This window comes from Elephas maximus, chromosome 6 (genome assembly GCF_024166365.1).
Source record: "Elephas maximus indicus isolate mEleMax1 chromosome 6, mEleMax1 primary haplotype, whole genome shotgun sequence".
Taxonomy (NCBI): domain Eukaryota; kingdom Metazoa; phylum Chordata; class Mammalia; order Proboscidea; family Elephantidae; genus Elephas; species Elephas maximus.
Genome location: NC_064824.1, coordinates 56720112 through 56744033, shown reverse-complemented (window position 1 = coordinate 56744033; position 23922 = coordinate 56720112). Strand labels below are relative to the sequence as shown.

The 23922-nt window shown below is 36.7% G+C and overlaps 1 protein-coding gene across 17 annotated transcripts in view; it reads left to right on the top strand.

Moving 5' to 3' along the window:
- BAZ2B (bromodomain adjacent to zinc finger domain 2B) overlaps positions 1-23922 on the top strand; it is a 468630-nt gene that overhangs the window by 417768 nt on the left and 26940 nt on the right. For all 17 annotated transcript variants that reach the window (XM_049888762.1, XM_049888761.1, XM_049888760.1 and 14 more), the window contains 4 exons: positions 982-1056; positions 1887-2130; positions 10209-10271; positions 11435-11579. In XM_049888762.1, the coding sequence (XP_049744719.1) occupies positions 982-1056; positions 1887-2130; positions 10209-10271; positions 11435-11579 (527 nt within the window). The remainder of the gene's footprint in view (positions 1-981; positions 1057-1886; positions 2131-10208; positions 10272-11434; positions 11580-23922) is intronic.

Below are 23922 nucleotides of genomic sequence, written 5' to 3'. Positions count from 1 at the left end.
TATCTAACCCCTTTTTATTTTATTATATGCTAATACAACTTTAGATTATTAGTTTATCAATGTATCAATTAGTACTTTTTTAAAAGTACTTAATCTCCCTTAAGATTCAAAGCAAGTCCTTCGCTCTAGAATTTTAAGATTTGGTGAACCAATTCATGTTCATATTGTTCTTGTTTTTCATTATCTTACAGATTTTAATTATGTTCCTTTTAATCCTTTATCTTTCTAGGAAGGAGGTTAATCCAAATATTCAGGGCCAGCCATTTCTACCATTTCTGAACATTTTAAATTTTCTGTGCTTATCTTAGCTATAATATTGTATTAATATAATTTTTCTTTGTTTTTGCTCTTCATTGGCAGTCACTCCCAAAAAGTGTGATAGCGTTTACGTTTTACAATTTCATGAGTGTATAATTTCACTGAGCACAAACTTGACAACAAATAGTAATACTGAGTAGCACTTAACTTTAAAAGCACATACACACACCAATTCAATGTAAAGAATACATACGGTTCTACCTTATAAGGAGATGTACTACTGTTTGACTTAGTACCATCACCAGATGCCATAATATTGTCAGTTTTTGCTTGGACATTTATATGCATGTATACTGTTTGTATATATGTATATGACATGTACTTATTTAAATATGTATATTCTGATCTACTGCTATGGCTTTGGAAATTATCAGATCTTAAGTATATGCAAACCAAAACTTGGACTGCTGTAATCCTGAGGTAATTCGTGGGTAGTTCCTTTCTTGCTTTAAGGTAGAAAACCACAATGAATTTTCTAATGATACTAATGTTGTATCCATTGAAGAAATTATAATTTTTCAACACATATGTACACGTATGTATAAACACATGCACATGCGTATGTATATACACACAAGGTCAACTGAATCATTTTTATGTATGAAAATGCATTGGCTTAATTGGGTTTAATTAATGTCTTTTACTAAATTTGTGCATTGGCAGTGAAATCGACAAGAACATTGATTATATGTCAAACTTGAGGAGAGATAAGTGGGTGGTAGAAGGTAAACTTCGCAAGTAAGTCTTATTTTATTAAAATTAACATACTGTTTCCGCTTTGTTCAAGTTTCCCAGTAATACATACAAATTGCAAAGACAGAAATTAAACTATTTTATGTAAGAATTAGAAAAGGTAATTAGAATGGAATATGAAATTAATAAAGCTTAGGACCAGAATCTGCAATGGACAAAAGATATAACGAGATTCGTTGAGCTCATATGCTTCAAACTTAGAAGAAAGTCACTTTATCTTTTTTCTTTCAAAGAAGTTAAGCAATCACATTTTCAAAGATTTTTGTTGCTATCATGTTGTTTTTGTCATGAATAGAATCTGTTTGGAACAGCCACTTTTCTCTTAATTGCTTTCTAATTAAAGTTTGCTTTTGAGGAGAGTCTAATATAGCCAAACTTATTCAACATTAAAACTTAATTAGCTTCCTGCCAGGAAATATAATGCTGAAATTACTCAGACCTCAATGCTAAGAGGATAGTTTCTTCACAGTCATTTGAACTGAAATGTATTCAATCTGATAGTATGGGATCAGAAATTATCTCTTGGCCATTATTAGAGCTAATCTTTTCAGCTTTCTAAGTTTTATTTTTTTGATGTGGTTTAATTCCAAAGAGGTATGTAGAATAACTCTTGAAAGCTAATATATTCTGTAATTTATGTAAAACACATTTCTTAAATTTTCCTCATTCCAATTTGTGTTGTTAATGATTTATTGCTTAATGTAGCAGAAACACCATAAGGTATTTTTGCTTAAAACTCATGTTATGCTCTTTAAAAAGTATAGGGAGAAGCCTCTTCTTCTCTTCCATGATCATGATTTTTGTCATCTTTATAGGCTCAGAATCATTCATGCTAAGAAAACAGGGAAAAGAGATGCTTCAGGTGGCATTGATCTCGGGGAAGAACAACATCCCTTGGGCACGCCCACTCCAGGACGCAAGCGAAGAAGAAAGGGAGGAGACAGTGATTATGATGATGATGATGATGATGATAGTGATGACCAAGCTGATGAAGATGATGAGGATGAAGAAGATAAAGAAGACAAAAAAGGAAAGAAGACTGATATCTGTGAAGATGAGGTAATTAAATTTAAGTTGATTTTAATACTTAGCTAAAAGACTGCAAAACATATTGAAAAATAACACTGAATTTAGAAGCAAATGGACTTGAGTTTGAATTACATTTTTGACATTTGCCTTCATTCCTTTATCTGAAAAATGGCTATTATAATACCCATAATGTTTTTGTGATGGGTAAATATTGAATAGAATGCCTACACATGGAAGGCACTCACACTGAATAAAAGAAGTCATGCTTTTTTTTCTATGCACACCTACTCTTCACTTACCCTTGCTCTCATTATCCGACATTTTTCATTTATGACAATAGTAAAAAATCTACCATCTGACTATTTTCTGCATTAACAAGGCAGTGGGTATGGCAGCAAAGGCCACAGAGGCCCTCAAGGAAGGTCTCTGGGCAGCCATGCTGCCCTGCACCCTCTGCTTCTTCCTGTCCGCAGGGACACCACATCCAGCTGCCATTAGGGCTGGCTTCCTCTGTGGCCACAGCCTCTGGGCAGACACGCAGGCAGCACTGAGCCAGCAGGTACCTGTTCTGGGCTCCTAGCTCCTATGCAGCCTGAGGCCCTCCAATTCAAAACTGCTGTGGGCTGAGATGAGAGAATCGATGAGGTATCAGAGACAGTGTTTGGAAGAAATGCATGAGAGTTTAATGACATCCCAAATTGAGCTGAACTAGGCCTGAAGCCTTACCCCTCAATGGGGCCAGATGCGTGGCCAGGCTCCCAGTACCCTCACAGGAAGACCTAAGCCTTGGTGACTTTTGATCAAAAGTCCTAGGCTCTTTTGATCAAAAATTAATAAGGCACTGAAAGTCCCTCTCAGTCAGTATACAGTCTCACTGAAGAAGAATTACCAAAAGAAAATATAACATGTTAATGTATAACTTTTCACAGTGATATTTACAATGTGCTAACCAGGTACAAAAGAAGGGCATTTAGCCTTTCTGAGGAACAAACTCCCACAAAGGCTTTCTGGATCCATTAGCTGAGGCTACAGTCTGGGCTGAATACCTGGGGAAGTATCTGAGGAAGAATGTTTAGAAGGAACAGCATGAACAAAGGCACAGAAATATGAAAACAATAATGTGTTTTTAAAGGAATTACAAGTGGTTCAGAGTTACTAGACGGCGTCATACACAGCAACGATGGCCTAGGATTTTGTGTTTTTTAGGTGATGGAAATCCATTGAAGGGTTATATGCAGAGGAATGACTTGGTCAGACTTGATTTTCAGGTGGCTCACACTGGCATTTCTGTGAAAGGTGGAAATAAATTTGGATAGGGCAATATTAGAAGTGGGGAGATCAGTCAGGAGGTATTGCCAACAGATGTGAAGTGAGGGGTCTGAAACTAAAGTAATGGTAGATGGAAGAAGAAGGAGGAAAGAATTCAATAAGTATTTAAGAGGAAGAGTGGGCAAGACTTAAAGACGGACTGTGTGGGTTGATGAGAGGTAGGGTTTATTCCCAACTATCTGCCTTGGGAGACTGCATGCTTTTGTTGCCATTAACTAAGGTAGGGAATTTAGAAGTGGAGTAAATAGGTGATAGAAGATAGGGAACAGATATTTGAAGACAGGAAATGATGATAGGTTCATTTGGGACATGATGAGTTTGAAGAGCCTATGCAAAAGTTCTGAAGAGGATTCGAAGCCCTTACTGATGAAGATCAAAGACTATAACCTTCAGTATAGATTGCACCTCAACATAAAAAAAAAAAAATCCTCACAACTGGACTAATAAGCAGCATCATGATAAACAGAAAATATTAAAGTTGTAAAGGATTTCATTTTACTTGGATCCACAATCAGTGACCATGGGAGCAGCGAACAGGAAATCAAACTACTTGTTGCATTGGGCAAATCTGCTGCAAAAGACCTCTTTAAAGTGTTGAAAAGCAAAGATGTCATTTTGAGGAGTAAGGTGCACCTGACACAGACTGTGATATTTTCAATTGCCTCATATGCATGTGAAGGCTGGACAGTGAATAAGGAAGACCAAAAAAGAATTGATGCCTTTGAGTTATGGTGTTGGCAAAGAATACTGAATATAGCATGGACTTCCAGAAAAATGAACAAATCTGTCTTGGAAGAAATATAACCAGAATACTCCTTAGAAGCAAAGATGGCAAGACTTTGTCTCATGTACCTTGGACATGTTACCAGGAGGAACCAGTCCCTGGAAAAGGACATCATGCTTGGTAAAGTGGAGGGTTAACAAAAAAGAGGAAGATCTTCAATGATATGGATTGACACAGTGGCTGTAACAATGGACTCAAGCATAACAACGATTGTGAAGATGGCACAGAAGTGAGCAGCTTTTCATTCTATACATAGGGTCGCTAAGAGTCGGAACCAGCTCGACAGCGCCTAACAACAACATGCAAAAGTTCAGAGTCAGTTGAATTTAAGAATCTGAAGCACAAAGAAGAGTTCAGTTTTAAAGAGATAGATCTGGAAGTTATTAGCACATAAATGATAGTTTAAAATTATGAGGATGCAAGAGATTACACAAAGTGATTGCTCTAGTGAATAGGATAGTGAACCAAGGTTGGAACCCTAGGAAATATCAACATTTAAGAGGCACCCACATAGATTCTTGTTCAAGAAGGAATAGTCAGAGAGGTAGGAAACTTCTGTAGTGGGTCAAGACCACCTCTGGGTTCGATGATTCACTAGGTAGACTCACAGGACTCGACATATAGTTGTACTTAATGGCTATGATTTATTACAGTGCAAAAATGCAAAGCAAAATCAGCAAAGGAAATGTGCATGGGGAGAAGTCCAAAGGAAACCAGGGGCAAGCTTTGAAGAGTCCTCTCCCAGAGGCATCACATAGGCTGGGATAATTTCCCCAGCAACAGGTTGTGTCCAACACATGTGTAATGTCACCTACCAGGGAAGCTCATTAGACAGTCAGAGCCAGGGTTTTTATTGGGGACTGCTCACATAGATCCCCTCTGCACAGCATGTGTCAGAATTCCAGATTCCCAAAAGAAAAGCAGGTGTTCAGCAAAAACCACATTGTTTGTACAGAGAGTTTAGGTTCAGTGAGCTAATCTTATCAGGTAGGGTGGTAGGAAGCCTCCCAAGATCAAAGTTCCCAGATGCCAACCTTGTAAGCAGGCCTTTCAAAGAATAGCAGTCAGCCCTGCTCTGTTAACTATTTTCTACATATATAGTAATAACAGAAACCATGAAAAGTAAGCATTTCAAAAAGGAGGGAGTGATAACAGTGTTAAAGTATTAGGGCTCTGGTGTGATGAGGAGTGAAAGTGTTTGTTGAATTTGGAAACATAGAACTCATTGGGAACCAATGTCAGTGCTGTCTCATTAGGGGAGTGAGAGCAGAAGCCAGGGTATAATGGGTTGAGAAAAATAATAAGTGAGAAAGTAGAAATGACTGTTTCAAGCATTGTGCCTCACAGGAAAAGATAGCAGCCTGGGGAGGACAAAGAGTCAAGGATTTTTCCGATATCAAAGAATTGAGATGACTTTTGGTTGAAGGGAAAGAACCAATAAAATGAGAAAGGGAGGTTAAAGATTAAAGAGATAAAGAGAGTAATTAATAGTATGAAGTCCTTAAAGATATTGGAGGGGTTTCAATCAAAGTGAAGGAAGGAGCAAGCCTTGAAGAGTAGGGCAAAGGGAAGAAGACAAGGCCATAGAGAAGTGTGTTTTGTATATATATGTATGTGTGTGTGTGTGTTTAGGGGCCAGCTACAATAAGACATTGAAATAGACATAAATAAAAGAGAGATAAAGGTTGGAGTTAATCTTTGTAAGACAAAAGAATGCTATAAATATTGGCAGGGCTACAGAATGGCACTTAAAGAACAATATACAGCAAGCTATTCCTTCTGCCCTTAATGCCAAGGGTATTCAGCTAAGGAAGTCTAGGAAGAATTCTTTTCCTGCATCATTCAGTGGTACTGGAGAAATGAAAATAAAAAGCTTACGGGGATGAAATTATTGATGAAATCTATAAGAATAAAACCAGTCAGAACCATTGATAAATTACTGAATGAAATTTATGACTGAATCTGGATAATAATGTAGGAGAACTTATAAGAGCATATACACAATTCTCTTTTGTAAGTAAAAATACATAAATACAAAGTGTTTTCATACATTTTATATTATAAACCAGAACAATAAAAAATCACTACAGTGAACTTCTTTTAAGAGAGTATGAATATGAAAGAGACTACATTGAACTTCCTTGCAGAAATAAATTATTTTGTAATCTGGTACTTTTGAAACCACTTGATCATATACGTTCATCTTGTGACAAATAATGTGAAGGGCATATAATTTGGGTATCAGAAGTGTAATTACCCAAACAAAAAGATACCCTTTATAAGTAATGTCCTTCCTTTGATAAGCAGAGTTATTCCCATAGCAGGAATTAAACCTCACTGACCAATATTAATCAACTTTTCAGAGAATTAGTATCCCTTTCAGCATTTAATATTATAAATTGTTTTAAAGTGTTACCTCATAAATTTAACTACCATGTATTGGAATTTCAGTGTATTCTATTGGATAGCTATCCCACTAAATTAGACATTATTAACAAAAATTATTTGCATCACCTGGCTTCTTTATTCACATGGAGAATTAACAAACTGTACATTTTATCTTTACAAATAGACTATTTGAAAATATTAGTATTCCTTAGAGCAGATGTATCACTTAAAGTAGTATTTTACTTTTTTATTTGTCTTGGATTATAAAGTTGAATAGATTTTTGGATTTTATTGATCAAAATCTTGGCAAATTTGTACCTTGTCGTTAATGTGAGAGAGCAATTTAATTTTTTTTGAATAAATATTTTAGGTACTAATAAACCAAATTAACATTTTTTAATGATTTGAGAGTTATTCTTTATGATGAAGAACAGGTAGCCATTTATCAATTTCCTAAACAAATCAAATTTTGACTACTTAATCAATTTGGTCAACAAGAAAGGCACATTATTCTTCCAAAAATAGGTCTGGCCTCTTGACTAAGATATAGGTAGATTGTTGATAGTTACAGTCCTTAAAGAATTATAAGGCAGGGAGATCCGTGTACCCATTGCCATCAAAATCAATTCCAATTCATAGCAACCCTATAGGACAGAGTAGAGCTGTCCCATAGGATTTCCAAAGCTGTGATCTTAATAGAAGCAGACTGCCACATCTTTCTCCCATGGAACGGTTGGAGGGTTCAAACTGCCAGCCTCTTGGTTAACAGCCAAGGGGTTTAACCACTGTGCCATCAGGGCTCCAAGATCCATGTAATCTTCTAATCCACTTCAATTAGAAGATACTGCCCTTGAATAGTCATAGTCCTTTGTCTCAAAGATAACTTCCCTCCCCCCCTTACTCTCCATTCCTTCCATAGTCTTTCCATAATACCTTTCTGTTGAGCCTCCTTGAGCTTTACCCTCACAGTTTGGCATGTAAAGGGGTTATATTGACAATTAAACTCTGATATATAGGGACACATACTGGCCTTTTCTTTTGGTTGGGAAACCTTGGAAACTATGGCAGGCATAGATTCTGCGTGTTTAGTTTTGTTGTCATCATTGCATTTTTTTTTCTGGTCTTCCACGTTCCCTCATGTTTCTGAAAATTATAGGAACTATTAGCTGCCTTAGGCTAGGCTCTCTAAAAAAAAAAAGAGGAGTAAAATCAGTGAAACATTATATATATATATACACACACACACACACACAGAGATTTATCTCAAGGAAATGGCTCACAGGGTTGCGGAGGCAGGCAAGTCCCAAGTCCATGGTCAGGCATAAGGCTAGAGGATTCTCCTGACTCATGTGGTTACAGGGGCTGATGAACCCAAGATTGGCAGGTTAGACAACAGGCTACTGACTCACGGGCTACAAAACTGACGAATCCCAAAATCATCAAATCAGATCCAGGCAGCTGGCTGCAAAATCTGGTGAATCCCCAAATTTGACAGGTCAAATGACAGGCTCAAGTTGCAAGAACCAGAAGTCAGATGCTGGTAAATTGATGTAGGATCCAGAGTGAGCAAGCTTAGGTAGGTGGGTGGGTGGGTGGGTGGGTGGGTGGGTGGGTGGGTGGGTGGGTGGGTGGATGGCATATAGGCCACACCCCCAAGGGAACACCCTTTTCAACTGATTGGCTGCTCACGGTAGATCACAAAATGGGGGATGAATACATCAGATCGCAAAATGGAGGATGTCTATATCATTACATAACTGCCAAATTACATCATTATATAACCGCCAAAGTATATTATTATGTAATTGCCAAACCACTGAGAATCATGGCCCAGCCAAGTTGACACACAGCCTTAACCATCACATTAGCTAAAACTTTTTAAGATAAAACTTTAGTAGACATTTTATTTCTTTCTTGTCATAGGAGGAGTCTTAAAAATAGAGGTTAGTTATTTTGTCTGATATATGCTTAATCTGATGTGTTTCAAATGTTTATTGAATTTTACTTTTGTATTAGCAAATTATCAAACATTTGTCCTGCTAGTCAAAAGATCACTGTAGAATCATATAGGTATGTAAATATCTATTTGAGAGTCAAGATTTAAGTGTTGTTGAGCCTGTTCTCTTTTAAGGTTTTTTTTTTTTTGTAATCCGAAGTATAATGCATTTTACTGAAGGTATTAAGCCCAAATGCCTTCATAACTTGGTCCCCTAAATTTAGATAAGATATGGATAAATGACAGTTAATGATAAAACTATTTGGGTCCCCTTTCATTAAGTTTAGTTGGGTAGATGGCCATTCTGGTTGGTGGCAGTGTGGCTTTTTAAAAATGGCTATAGAAAGTGAACATTAAAGCTAAGTTCTTATTTTTAAATTTCAGATGTAACGTATCTTCTTATTACAGAACAAATTTCAAAAGGAAGAAAAGTCACCTTATTCACCTTTTACATGCCAGAAACTCTGCTAGATACTTTCAGACCTATTCTTACTTAGCCCTCACAACAATCTCATGTTATAGATAATGTTATTGCCAATTTACAAATAAGGAAACAAAAAAGTTAAATAATTTGCATATATCGAGTAATGCAGCTGAGATCCAAAGTAGCCCATTTATTTTCTATTATTTCATGATCTCCTTCTAAAACATAATTTGGGGATAGTTTTCCCATTTTTATTTTCTGGGATGAAAATCTTACATAACTGCGTGCAAACTGTCAATTTATGAAATTAATACTGTATATCATAAAGGTGATTTTTATTTTAAAAGTTCTTTGTATTCAAAATGTAATTTATCTTCTTCACTCTAAAAATAACTCAGTTAATGGCACCAGTATTTTTCCAGCCTCCCAGGTTTAAAACCTGAAAATCATAATTTATTCCTTCTTTCATCTCCCTCACCCCTCCCTGTTACATATCCATGAGTTGCCAGGACTTAGCAGTTCTATGCAATGTCTCTTACATCCATTTGCTTTATTCCACTTCTGCTTCTCTTACCCAGTAAGGCAGCCGTTTACTAGCTAGTCTTGCCAGTTTTAGTCCTTTCCCTGCTCCAGATCATCTTACAGCTATTGCCAGATTAATTTCTGTATAGTTTCAATGCTTAAACAATGCTTAACCTCCCTTAAAAGATCATATGGTCCCTTGCCAAGCATTTACTGCTCTTCACGGTCTAGCCCTAAATTCATTCTTGCCTAATCTCCCACCCTACCTCGTCATGTACCTTCCATGTCAAGATATGCTAAACTCTTTCTGGAATGCCCTGCCGTCTTTCCTCAGTAAAATCCTGACCATTCTTTAGTAGCTAACTGAAACATGATTTCTTCCATGTAGCCTCTCTTGGTATAGATTCCCACTAGAAGTAATCTCACCCTCCCTTGAACTTCATGACCCTTAATCTCTACTTTTCTTGAGGTCCTTATAACATTACCATTTGGTATTTGTTTTATGTAATGTTTTTTCTCTCCTTACCAAATTATTAGTTTATAAAGAGCATTTCTACCATGCCTATCCTAGTACTTTCAAATAAGAGGCTTTTATTATTTGCTGATTGATTGAATAAATAAAATCTTAAAAACAGATAAATGATGTTGTATTTTGTTATCTATAGGATGAAGGTGATCAAGCAGCAAGTGTTGAAGAGCTAGAAAAACAGATTGAAAAACTGAGTAAAGTAAGCACTTTTTGGATTAAATTTTATATCTTTTTGGCATTGTTTTGAAAATATTCCTTGTATGGGACTAGTTTTTCTTATTGCTAGGTAAAAAGAAGCTTTTTGTGAGTAATTAAAATGAGGAGCTCTAGAAACATTCTTACAATTAAACCTTAAAAATTTAATGCCAAGGTGAAAAGCCTACCTCTTAAAACATGACACTGAACTTATTCAAAGCTTATGAAGAAAGGGTCTATATTATTATTCATATAAATGCAAAGTATTAATAAAAGTACAATTTTTTTCTTGGAATTAATTAGTTTGAAAACTCCAGCCAAATTTCATGGTAATAGTTTCAGCATTTATGTTTTGCTTTGCATTTGTATATCTGTGAAATTTATTTACACTGGACTTATAAACTGTGTAACTCAGCCGAACCGAACTCACTGACATCAAGTCGGTTACCGACTCATAGCGAACCCTATAGGACAGAGTAGAACTGCCCCATAGAGTTTCCAAGGAGCACCTGGTAGATTCGAACTGCCCATCTTTTGGTTATCAGCCATAGCTCTTAACCACTACGCCACCAGGGTTTCCTATAAACTCTGTATGTCCATTTATTTCTCATTAAAAATTAAGTAACGATAGAATTAGTTCAACTTCAGGTGAACTTTGTGTAAAATAAAAATTAGTTTTAAAAATATTATAAGATTAATATTATGAGATCACTAATCAATTTTAGGTTCATCATAGATGTATCCCAAAATTTAGCCATATATTGCCTAGATTTACAGCATGAGTAGAAAAACAGGCAAATATAGGTATGATCAATTACATATGTAAATAATATTTGTTAGACATTGTAATCAGTAGAATTGAACCAATTTGCTTTGGCTCAATAGCATACTTGATTACATTGTATAAGATGTGCTTTACTATAAGAAACATGATAAAATAGAATTTATCCTTTTAATCTATGACAACAAAAATATTCAATTATCCTTAAAATAATTTCTCTCTTTATGTTACTGAAATTGAAGTCGGACATGTAATATTTAGCCCTTTCGCTCTTTTTCCTGCAGTGAAATTTATCTGCTCTGAAGGCATAAGTATAAAGTTGTTTATATATTAGTTTTTAAAACACTTAACACTCATAATTTAATTATGTGTATCTGTTTTAACAGCAACAGAGTCAGTACAGACGGAAGCTCTTTGATGCTTCTCACTCTTTACGTTCAATGATGTTTGGCCAAGATCGTTATAGACGCCGATACTGGATTCTTCCTCAGTGTGGAGGGATTTTTGTAGAAGGCATGGAGAGTGGTGAAGGTAGGAACTATAAATCTATTAGACAGTAATATAAGAAACTATATTTTTAAAAACCCTCTTACTTATTAAAATATTTTGTGCTTCTAGAATCAAGTCTGCTTTATGGATAAACATCGTAAGACCTAGATTGCTGCTTTAGTTATGTAGTACTGCCGAAGCAAAAAATACCGTAAAGTGGGTGATTTTAAGGAACAGAAATTTATTGTCTCAGTTTTGGAGGGCAGAAGTCTGAATTCAGTCATCAGCTTGGGGAGAGGTTCCCACATTGTCGGTAGCCCCAGGTATTCCTTGGCTTATAGATGGTTCCTCACATGGTCTCTTCCCCACATGCGTCTATGTCCATTCTGCTTTGTTTATGAGACACTACTCAGAAGGGATTGGAGCCCTGTTGATGTAGTGGTTAAGAGCTTGGCTGCTAACTGAAAGGTCAGCAGTTCAAATCTACCAGCCACTCCTGGTTAACCCTATGGGGCAGTTCTACTCTCTTCTGTGGGGTCTCTATGAGTCAGAATCCACTCAACAGCAATGGGTTTGGTTTTTGGTTTACAGTCAGAAGAGATTAGATTTAGGGCCCACCCTACTCTGATGTGACCTTATTAACATAACAAAAGAAAACTGCTATTTTCAAACAGGATCATATTTACAGGTATAGGGGTTAGGACTTCAGCATGACTTTTGGGGGACACAATTCAATCCATTAGAATTATTATTCCTTTTGAACTCGTAACCAAACCATACCAAACCTGTTGCCATTGAGTCGATTTCAACTCATAGCAACCCTACAGGACAGAGTAGAGCTGCCCCCATAGAGCTTGCAAGGAGCGCCTGGTGGGTTCAAACTGTCGACCTTTTGGTTAGCAGCCGTATCTCTTAACCACCATGCCACCAGGGTTTGAACTCATCGTACCCCTTAAATTGATAAATATTCCCTCTGTCCATGGTTTTTCTTCTGCCACTGTTTCTGACATCAAATGTAAATTATATTTTCTCCTGTTTAGTACAAAAATATCTTCACCTGTATTACCCTTTATACCTGCTGCTCCATTTCTCTTCCTTTTATTGTCAAACTTTCCAATATGTGGTTTATTCTTTAACCTTTGCAAGAAGGATTCATCCTGACAATACCCCTGGAGGTAACTTGCTTAATCAAAGATACTTATTATAATCCTCACTTATCTCGAAGCTTTGGTCAGGTTTGAAATTTGTGGTCACCTTCTTCTCTGTTAAAATTTCTTCCTTGAATTTGTGTTGCCACACAATCCTTGTTATTCTACCTTTAGACTATTCTTTTGCTGACTCCATTTCTGTTACATTAACTAGCACAGTACATTGTGCATTTATGTGTTCAGTTAGCATTCTTGAATTGAACTTTTCAAAAATCTGTGACTGGGCATTTCCAAATGTCTAAATACCGATAGGGCCAAAAGTGTTAAGTAGTGCTTACAGGTTCAGGATATAATGATTTCCCTATCGTGGTATATGGAAGCAAAGACTTCTGTTCAACACATATTTAGAATGCCTACTAGATGCCAGGCATTCCTAGGTATTGCCGGAGGTACAGAGATATCGAAAATATAATCTGTGCCATGATGAAGTTTACAATCCAGTGGGGAAGAAGATTTATATAGTATAGAAATTATATAAAGCAGCCATTTTTAAGCTTTTGTTTTAGGCTATAGAATACTTTTTTTAATGATAATCTTATGCAGAACCCCCAAATCTAAAAAAAAAAAAACCAGAATTGTTCTCATTTGACCTATTTGGTGAACTCCTGGCCTTTCCAGATAGACCCCATCTTATACTCTTGCTTTCCAATCATGTAAAGAATCCTAGGACTCTGCAAATCAGAGTTATCAAAAGTATAAAGTAAAGTGCCTAGAGAGCTCAAAGCAGGGAAACGTTATATGGCTTAATTAATAATATTTTTGAATACATAACCATCTCTGCCACTGGGGGCTAAAGACTGTGGACTCTTTGAGGGCAGAGACTAATTTACGCGTGGGAACTATACTGAAATAAATAATCTAGGAGTAAAGTATACATTGGATTGAAATAAGAAGAGATAGAGAAACCAGGTGTGATACCGCTCCAGTAGCCCAAATAATAAGTGGGGAGCCTCTCCACTCAGGGGCAAATGGAGGGAATGGGAAGACAGAGCTATCTTAAAGGTAGAATTGATGTAAGAAATTATTGCATATGATGTAGGAAAAAGTGGAGATAAAGATAAATTTAATTACTTAATCCTGAGTAGAAAAATTGATGCTTTAAACCAAATCAGGAAAGTCAAGAGGAAGAGCTTGTGTGGAACGAAATGAAATGAAAGTATAAAAATCTAGTTAAAAATTACAATTAAAATTATGAGTTACTTGGATGTATAGAGCCTTGCCAAAGCTTAAGATCAGATAAGCAGTATCAAAAGAAATGTCCAAGCAAGTGGATTTTTACCTTAGCTATAATTAAAATCACCTGGGAAGCTGAAAAATTACCCCCCACCCAAAAAAAAATGAGCTCTATCTCAGACTAATTAAATATTCTTCAGTTTAATCAAGGCCACATTATTCTCAGTCACCTGGGCATATAACCTTTTCTTTCAAAGTGTCTGAAATCAATTTCATTGCATCACTACTGAAGTCAGTTATTTATCAATATATAAATGTATCATTCATTACAACTGTCTTTGACTTCTCTATATACAATCCCATCCTTCCTTTACTTTCTGCCATTGTATCATGTCTGTACTCAAAAATCGTAAATGGCTCCCTGTTTGCCTATTAGATGATGTAAGTTTGTCTGTAGCCTGGCATTCAAGGCCCTGTGCAAATCTGACTCCAAACCATCTGTACACTGTTCTCCAAGATGAATTTAGGTAGCTAGACCAGCCTGCCCAGTGTGGCTCAGCCCATGTACTTCTCTCCCTCTGTGTCTGCACACCCTGCTTTGGCAAACCCTGTTCATTACAACACGAACAAGCCTTTTCTTCAGCTATCTTTCACTCATCTTTCTTGATCCAACTCAACCCCTAGCTCTTTCATAAACCTCTCTCTAGCTTATTTAAGTTGAACTAATTTTTAGTATCTGTGATCACCTAGAAACGAAATAATTATTCCATTATTTTGGCACATAGCTATACATACTATTTCCTCATATTATTTAAATCACTGGTTTAGCCACCGATCTTATAATCCTCATATGTACTTAATTTTTATTTTCCACAGGTAAACATAGTACTCTACATGGCACAGGCACACTAAAAATACTTTAAGAAAGAAAGTAAATAAATTAATCAATCAATTAAATGGCTATATAAGATTTATGAGACTAGCTTACAGCAAACAGTTATTTTTTATTTTAGTCCTCTCAGATTCCGTAACATGGATTGAATTTGGAGTTATTAGTCCCTGGTTTCCATTTAGGTCAACTGCTTAACCTCTCTAGACTCTGGTTTCCCACTCTACAAAAGAAGAATTTTAATAAGCACTGTATGAATTCTTTGGTTGTTATAAGGATCATCTTAAATACCATATCTAGAAAAGCTGTAAAGTGTTATATAAATATTAATTATTTCTTATACTCTTATTTTTGGTCACTGAACAATATGGGGGAAAATAGGAAAAATGTTTCACTTAAAGGTTATTTTTTCTGAAAGTTTTTGTTCTTTAATGGATGTCCTTAATTATTCTAAGTGCTGTGGAAGTTATAAATTACAGATACACAGTCCTTCCCCCCCCCAAAAAACCTACTTATGATTTAATCATCAGGTATATAATATGCACCTATATTGCATCTTATGTAGGTGCTATGGAAATACAAAAAAAAAAAAATCAATTAACCTCTCCCTGTTCACAAAGAGCTTACAGTCTAATTGGAAAGATATAACATATATGAGGACAACAAATGACAGCATATAAGTAATTCTATAATATAATCATGTTCTGTGTCTGAGAGCCAAGGCTGGTAGAGTTAAATAAGTACCAACTGGCAGAGTCTACCATGAAATAAATGGATAATGAAAGCTAATACAGTATTAACTCTGTGCATTTATTCCCTTCCTCTTACTTCTCAATTTTTTAAAAATTCTGTAAAAGTACAGTCTGTTATTAATGAAATAAGATTAGATTTAACAAGTTTATTAAAAAGTTTAAATGCACAGGTTAAAAAAAATCCCTATAATAACATTATCATTAATTAATATTACATGTTGTTGTTGTTAGGTGCCTTTAAGTCGGTTCTGACTCATGGTGACCCTGTGCACAACAGAAGAAAACATTGCCTGGTCCTGTGCCATCCTCACAATTGTTGCTATGTTTGAGCCCATTGTTGCAGCCTCTTTAAGGATCTTCCTCTTTTTCGCTGACCTTCTGCTTTACCAAGCTGATGTCCTTCCCCAGGAACTGATCCCTCCTGATAAGATGTCCAAAGTATATGAGACGTAGTCTTGCTATCCTTGCTTCTAACGAGCACTCTGGTTGTACTTCCTCCAAGACAGATTTATTCATTCTTTTGGCAGTCCATGGTATAATCAATATTCTTCACCCACAAGACAGCTCAAAAGCGTCAATTCTTCTTCAGTCTTCCTTATTCATTGTCTAGCTTTCGCATTCATATGAGGTGACTGAAAACACCATGGCTTGGGTCAGGCACACCTTAGTCCTCTTTGCTTTTCAGCACGCAGATTTGCCCAATACAGTGCATCTTTGGATTTCTTGACTGCTGCTTCCTTGGGTGTTGATTGTGTATCCGAGTAAAATGAACTCCTTGAAAACCTCAATCTTTTCTCCGTTTATCATGATCTTGCTTATTGGTCCAGTTGTGGGGATTTTTGTTTTCTTTATGTTGAAGTGTAATCCATACTGAAGGCTGTGGTCTTTGATCTTCATTAGTAAGTGCTTGAAGTCCTCTTCACTTTCAGCAAGCAGGGTTGTGTCATCTGCATAACACAGGTTGTGAATGAGTCTTCCTCCAATCCTAATGCCTCATTCTTCTTCATGTCGTCCAGCTTCTGGAATTATTTACTTGGCAAACACATGTAACAAGTATAGCGATAGGATACAACTCTAACGCACACCTTTCCTGATTTAATATTATATAGAGGAGATTTAAAAAAAAAAAAAGTTGCCATCTAGTTGATTCTGATGCGTGCTGACCCATATATATCAGAGTAGCTGTACTGTATAGGGTTTTCAATGGCCGATTTCTCAGAAGCAGATCACCAGGTCTTTCTTCCAAGGTACCTCTATAGGTACTTGAACTGCCAAACTTTCAGTTAGCAGCCGATCATGTTAACTACTTTCCCCACCCAGGGACTACACATATGAGAAGAATCAAACCTTGACTACGTCCTAGGAAAAATATTAATTAAATTTACATTATGCAAGATACTCATACCACAAACGATACACACGGACCCCTTGCAATTGCATGTGAATTTGACGACTGGTTTTTCCATGTCTGCAAAGAAGAACTGTTGGAATTTTGATTGGGATTGCATTGAATTTACCGATCTCTGTGTGTAGTATTGACATCATAACAATGTTAAGCGTCCAGTCTATGAACATAGAATATCTTTCCCCTGTAAATGTTCTTGAGTTTTGTTTAACTGAGACACACTTAAGTTGCTTCAAAACAGTTTGGTCTTTTTAGGTCTTGCTTTTAAGATTTGTTAGGCAGGCCTGGAACAGTGTTCAGTCTAGAGCTGGTTAACCCCTTCTCTTTGAAGCAAAAGGAGTCGTGGTGGCACAGCGGTTAAGCACTTAGCTGTGAACCGAAAGGTTGGTAGTTTGAACCCACCCAGCAGCTCCATGGGAGAAGGACCCGGCGATCTGCTCCTATGAAGATTACAGCCTAGAAAACCCTATGGGGCAGTTCTGCTCTGTCACATGGGGCTACTGTGAGTTGGAATCAACTCAATGGCACCTAACAACAACTAAAGCAAAATTCTTAGTACTCTGTTCAGTGCCCTGTGAATCTGGAGGTTTTAAAAGAAACAAGCAGTATTCCCAGTCTATGTGAGTACCTGACAATGTCAACTGTAACCCTTAGAAGTGGTTCTTTCCCTGACCTTGGGTCTGTTCCTTGCATATGTGCACTGATCTTTCCTCAGCTGAATACCTCTGCAGATCTCTGGAGTTCTCTCTGTGTGTGGCTCCATCCCCTCCTGTATTCTGTCCTGGACCCTTTAGCCACCTTGGTCTCCCTGGCCTCTCAGTTCTTTCTCCTCATCACAGGGAGTTTGCCAGGCTCCATCTGGGTTCCTCTTCTCTGTGCTGTAGCCTAGAAACAATCTCAAGGCAGTAAACTGGGGCAGTCATAGGGCTCACCTCATTTGTTTTCCATCTCTGCTGCCTGATGCCCAGATTCTTGCAAGCCATTGTTTCATATATTTTGCCTATATTTTGGTTATTTTATTCCGGAGCGTAAATCTAGTCCCTATTACACCGTCTTTATCAGAAGCACAAGTCTGAGGTACAGGATTTTAATTTGGATTAGAAACTAATTCTAAGAGTAGCATGTGAGAGCTATATTAAACATTAATAGGGGACTAGTTGGAAAAATTATGATGTATCCATATAATAGAATATTATGGAGCTGTGTCCCAAAAAATGAAGTAGAGTTATATGTTTTACCATGGAAAGCTGTCTAAGGTATATTGGTAGTGAAAATAGTAAATTCGTCCTTTTATTTCATTCATTCAAGAAATATTTACTGAGTCCCTATTTTATAAAAAAAAAAAAAACTGAGGGCAACTGGTTTTTAATTCTGATTAACTCTGTACTGTGGATTTTTGTGTGAGTTTCTGTGGGAGAGATATTGGTCCTTTAGTACTTAAATATGTGAACTATGCAAATATCCAGAGATCTAAAACTCATATGCACATGAAATTTGAAAAGCAGTCTGTAATTTTTCAAAATGGAATTTTAATAATTCATTCCAAACAAAGTTTCTTTATTAAACCTTGATGAAAACACTTTACAACTTCCTGAGATAACACATTAAAAGTTTTTTAGAAGTTTTATTTTACAGGATTTTGTGAACTTAAAAATGCCTGCAATCCTGTTGTCTTATGAAAGGATTATAGCAGCCCCTATATTGGGCATTTGGGATGTAATAATAGGCAAGATTGACATTACTCTGCCTTTAAGTGAAGCATATTGATTTAAATTCTAGTGTGTGTTTAAGCAAGAGAATAGAAAATAAACAGATTATCATGAATAATGATAAATTCTGTAAAGGGAATATATAGAAAGATATGATAACATTATTGGGAGGGGGACCTTACTTTAGATAGGGTGATCAGAGAAAACCTCTCCAAGGAAATGACAATCTGACACGCGGAGGAAAAGGAGCCAGTAGAGAAAACAGTATCCCAGGCAGAAAGAACAGCAAGTGCAGAGGCCCTGAGAAGGTAAGAATTTAGCATGTTTGAGAAGCTGAAAGAAGGAAGAATAGACGGGCAAGGTTAGCAAGGATAACAGTGGTACAGAGGTTGTAGAGGTTTTCAGTAACCACATCATTCAGAGTGTCATAGGCCTTGGCTGGAAGTTTGGATTTTATTCCAAATTGCAGAAAAGTGAATAGTAGTATTCTGGTTATATAATAAGGAGCCCTGGTGGTACAGTGGTTAAGTGTTCGGCTGCCAATTAAAATGTTGGTGGTTTGAACTCACCAGCTGTTCCACGGGAGAAAGATGCGGCAGCCTGCTTCTGTAAAGATTACAACCTTGGAAACCCTGTGGGGCAGTTCTACTCTGTCCTATAGGGTCACTATGAGTCAGAATTGAATTGACAGAATTGACTTCGAAATGTTACTTTTAAATATGTGTGTGTGTGTTTACATATACACATACACATTTAAGTATACACATAGATGTACATGTATGTGTGTATCTATATATATAGATATATAGCTCTGGTAGTGTAGTGGTTAAGAGCTTGGCTGCAAACCAAAAGGTTGGCAGTTCGAATCTACCAGCCGCAACTTGGAAGCCCTATGGAGCAGTTCTACGCAGTATAGGGTCGCTATGAGTCGGAATCAGCTCAATGGCAATGGTATATAGACACAAATGCACATATACATAAAAAATTTCTGGAAGGATATATTGACATGATTAACCACAGTTACCTCTGAAGAGTAGACATAGGAAATTAGGGAATAGGGCAGAAAAGGTTTTACCTTATACCCTTCACTACTGCATATTTTACCCTGAATATATATTACTTTCTAAATTGAATAAAGTAGTGGATTTATATTTTTAAAAAACATATTATAAATGATTTTTTAAAACAATAGACAAAAACATGAACCAGCAGTTCATAAGCAGAACTACTAATAAACCTATGAAAAGATACTCAGCCTTACTAGTCATCAGTACAATGCATATTTAGATTTTGACCTCCTACATACTGGCAACCACCACTCATCTGTCAGTTTGTCGTACTGTGGTAGCTTGCATGTTGTCATGCTGGAAGCTATGCCACTGGTATTTCAAATACCATAAGGGTCACCCAAGGTGGATAAGTTTCAGTGGTGCTTCCAGACTAAGACAGAGTAGAAAGAAGGACCTAGTGATCTACCTACCTCTGAAAAAACTGGCCAGTGAAAACCATATGGATAACAGTAGAACATTGTCTGATATAGTGCCTGAAGATGAGCCCCTCAGGTTGGAAGGCACTCAAAATACATCTGGGGAAGAGCTGCCTTCTCAAAGTAGAGTCGACTTTAATGATGTAGATAAAGCTTTCCAGACCTTCATGTGCTGATGTGACGTGAGTCAAAATGAGAAGGAACAGCTGAAAACATCTATTAATAATTAGAACGTGGAATGTATGAAGTATGAATCAAGGAAAATTGGAAGTTGTCAAAAATGAAATAGAACGCTTGAAGATCAATATCCTAGGCATTAGTGAGCTGAAATGGACTGGTCTGGGCCATTTTCAATCAATCATACAGCCTACTGTGCTAGGAATGTCAAGTTGAAGAGAAATGGTGTCGCATTCATCATCAGAAAGAACATTTCAAGATCTAATCCTGAGATACAATGCTGTCAGTGATAAGAAATCCATACACCTACAAGGAAGAGTAGTTAATATGTCTATTATTTAAATTTATGCACCAACCACTAACGACAAAGATGAAGAAATTGAAGATTTTGACCAACTTTTGGAGTCTGAAATTGATCAAACATGCAATTGAGATGCATTGATAAATACTGGTGATTGGAGTGTTAAAATTAGAAACAGAAGAAGGATTAGTACTTGGAAAATATGGTCAGATATTGCATGATAGAATTTTGCAAGATCAATGACTAATTCATTGGAAATACCTTTTTTCAATAACATAAATAGTGACTCTACATGTGGACCTCACTGGATGGAAACACAGGAATCAAATCAACTACAACTGTGGAAACAGACGATCATCAGTCAGAATAAGGCCAGGGGCTGGCTGCAGAACAATCAATTCCTCATATGCAAGTTCAAGTTGAAGCTGAGGAAAATTAAAACAAGTCCACAAGAGCCAAAGTACAACCTTGAGTATATCCCACAAGAATAGATATACTGCATTGAACATTAATGATGGAATACCAAACGAGTTGTGGGATGATATCAAGGACATCATACATGAAGAAAACAAAGGTCATTAAAAGGACAGGAAAGACCAAAACGAATGTCAGAAGAGATTCTGAAACTTGCTCTTGAATGTAAGTAGCTAAAACAACTGGAAGAAATGAAGTAAAAGAGCCGAACAGAAGATTTCAAAGAGCAGCTCGAAAAGACACAGTAATATAATAAAATGCACAAAGACCTGGGGTTAGAAAACCAAAAGGATTTCCTGTGCTCAGCATTTCTCAAACTGAAAGAACTGAAGAAAAAATATTGAACAATGCAAGGAGCATCAAAAGAAGATTGAAGGAATACATGTAGTCACTATACCAAAAAGAATTGGTCAACATTCACCCATTTCAGGAGGTAGCATATGATCAACAACCAATGGTTCTGAAGGCATTGGCAGAAAACAAGTCTTCAGGAATTGACAGAATACAAATTGAGATGTTTCAACAAACAGATGCAATGCTGGAGGTGCTCTCTTTTCTTTCTTTTTTTTTATTTATTGTACTTTAGGTGAAGTGCTCTCTTTTCTATGCCAAGAAATTTGGAAGATCAACTGACTGGGAGAGATCCATATATGTGCCTTTTCCAAAGAAAGGTGATCCACAGACAATATCATTAATATCACACGCAAGTAAAATTATGCTGAAGATAATTCAAAAATGGTTGCAACAGTACATTGACAGGGAACTGCCAGAAATTCAAGGCGGATTCAGAAGAGGATGTGGCACAAGAGATACCATTGCCTATGTCAGATGGATCTTGGCTGAAAGCAGAGGATACCAGAAAGATGTTTACCTGTGTTTTACTGAATATGTAAAGGCATTTAACTGTGTGGATCATAACAAATTATGGATAATGTTGCAAGGAATGGAAATTCCAGAACACTTAATTGTGCTCATGTGGAACCTGTACATAGGCTAAGAGGCAGTTCTTCAAACAGAGCAAGGGGATATTGCGTGGTTTAAAATCAGGATAGGTATGTCAGGGTTGTATTCGTTCACCATACTTACTCACTGTGTATGTTGGGCAGATAATTTGAGAAGCTGGACTATATGAAGAATGCAGCATCAGCATTGGAGGAAGACTCATTAACAACCTGCAATAGGCAGGTAACACAACCTTGCTTGCTGAAAGTGAAGAAGACTTGAAGCACTTACTGATGAAGATCAACAAGTATAGCCTTCAGAATGGATTATACCTTAAAACAAAAGTCCTCACAACTGAACCAATAAGCAACATTATGATAAATGGAGAAAAGATTGAAGTTGTCAAGGATTTCATTTTACTAGAATCCACAATCAATGCCCATGGAAGTAGCAGTCAGGAAATCAAACAACATATTGCATTGGGCAGATCTGCTGCCATAGACTTCTTTCAGGTGTTAAAAAGCAAAAATATCACCTTGAAGACTAAGGTGCACTTTTTGACCCAAGCCATGGTATTTTCAACCAACCTCATATGCATGTGAAAGCTGGACAATGAATAAGGAAGACTAAAGAAGAACTGATGCCTTTGAATTATGGTGTTGGTGAAGAATCTTGAATATACCATGGACTTCCAGAAGAATGAACAAATTTGTCTAAGAAGTATAGCCAGAATGCTGCTTAGAAGTGAGGATGGCGAGACTTCATCTCATGTACTTTGGACATGTTATCAGGAGTAACCAGTCCCTGGAGAAGAACATCATGCTTGGTAAAGTAGAGGGTCTGGGAAAAAGAGGAAGACCCTCAACAAGATGGTTTGACACCGTGGCTACAACAATGGGCTCAAACATAGCAAAGATTGTGAGGATGGTGCAGGACTACAAGTCGGAACTGACTTAACAGTGCCTCATAACAATAACAGATAATGGGCAAGAAAAAATATTGATAGTATCCGGTTTGTTGAGGGTATAGGCTAAAAGGTACTCTTATGTACTTATGGTGTGGTAGTTCGACAGTACATTTTAAAAACTCAGAAAAGTGTGTGTCTTAGAATCAGTAAGTTTACTTCTAGGAATTTATCCTCAAAAAGTAAATCAGACGAGCCCAAGAGACAGAAAGGGCCACATGAACCAGAGTGAGTGGAAGGAGGGAGTAGGCTGTATCATTAGGGGGAGAGTGATTGGGAGTATGTAGCAATGTGTATATCAGTTTTTGTGTGAGAGACTGAGTTAATTTGTAAACTTTGACTTGAAGCACAATAAAAATTATAAAAGAAAAGTAAATCAGAAGAAAAAATTTCTAAAAATGCAAATACAAGGAAATTCATCATTTATAGTATTGACTATACAGTGAATAATGGGACTGTACAGAGCCCTGGTATACAGTGGTTAAGAGCTACAGCTGCTAACCAAAAGGTTGGCAGTTCAAATTCACCAGCCGCTCCTTGGAAACCCTATGGGGCAGCTCTGCTCTGTCCTATAGGGTTACTATGAATTGGAATCGACTTGATGGCAATGAGTTTGGTTTTTTGGTTTGTAATGTCCAGCAGTAGAAGATTGGTTATTTAAATTATGATAGATTGCACTGAATACTCTGTGGCTAAAATTTATGATGTAAGTATATATTGACACACAAAAATCTTTATCAAGTATTATTCAGTAACACATGTAGGTTAGGATAATATGTGTATATTCCCTTTTAAAAAAAATTACATAGGTTTAAGTGTGTATGTGTGTGCATAGAGAACTCTTGTAAGGATTTGTACAAAAATGTTAATGCTAATTTTTGCTGTGTAGTAGGGTTTTGGATACT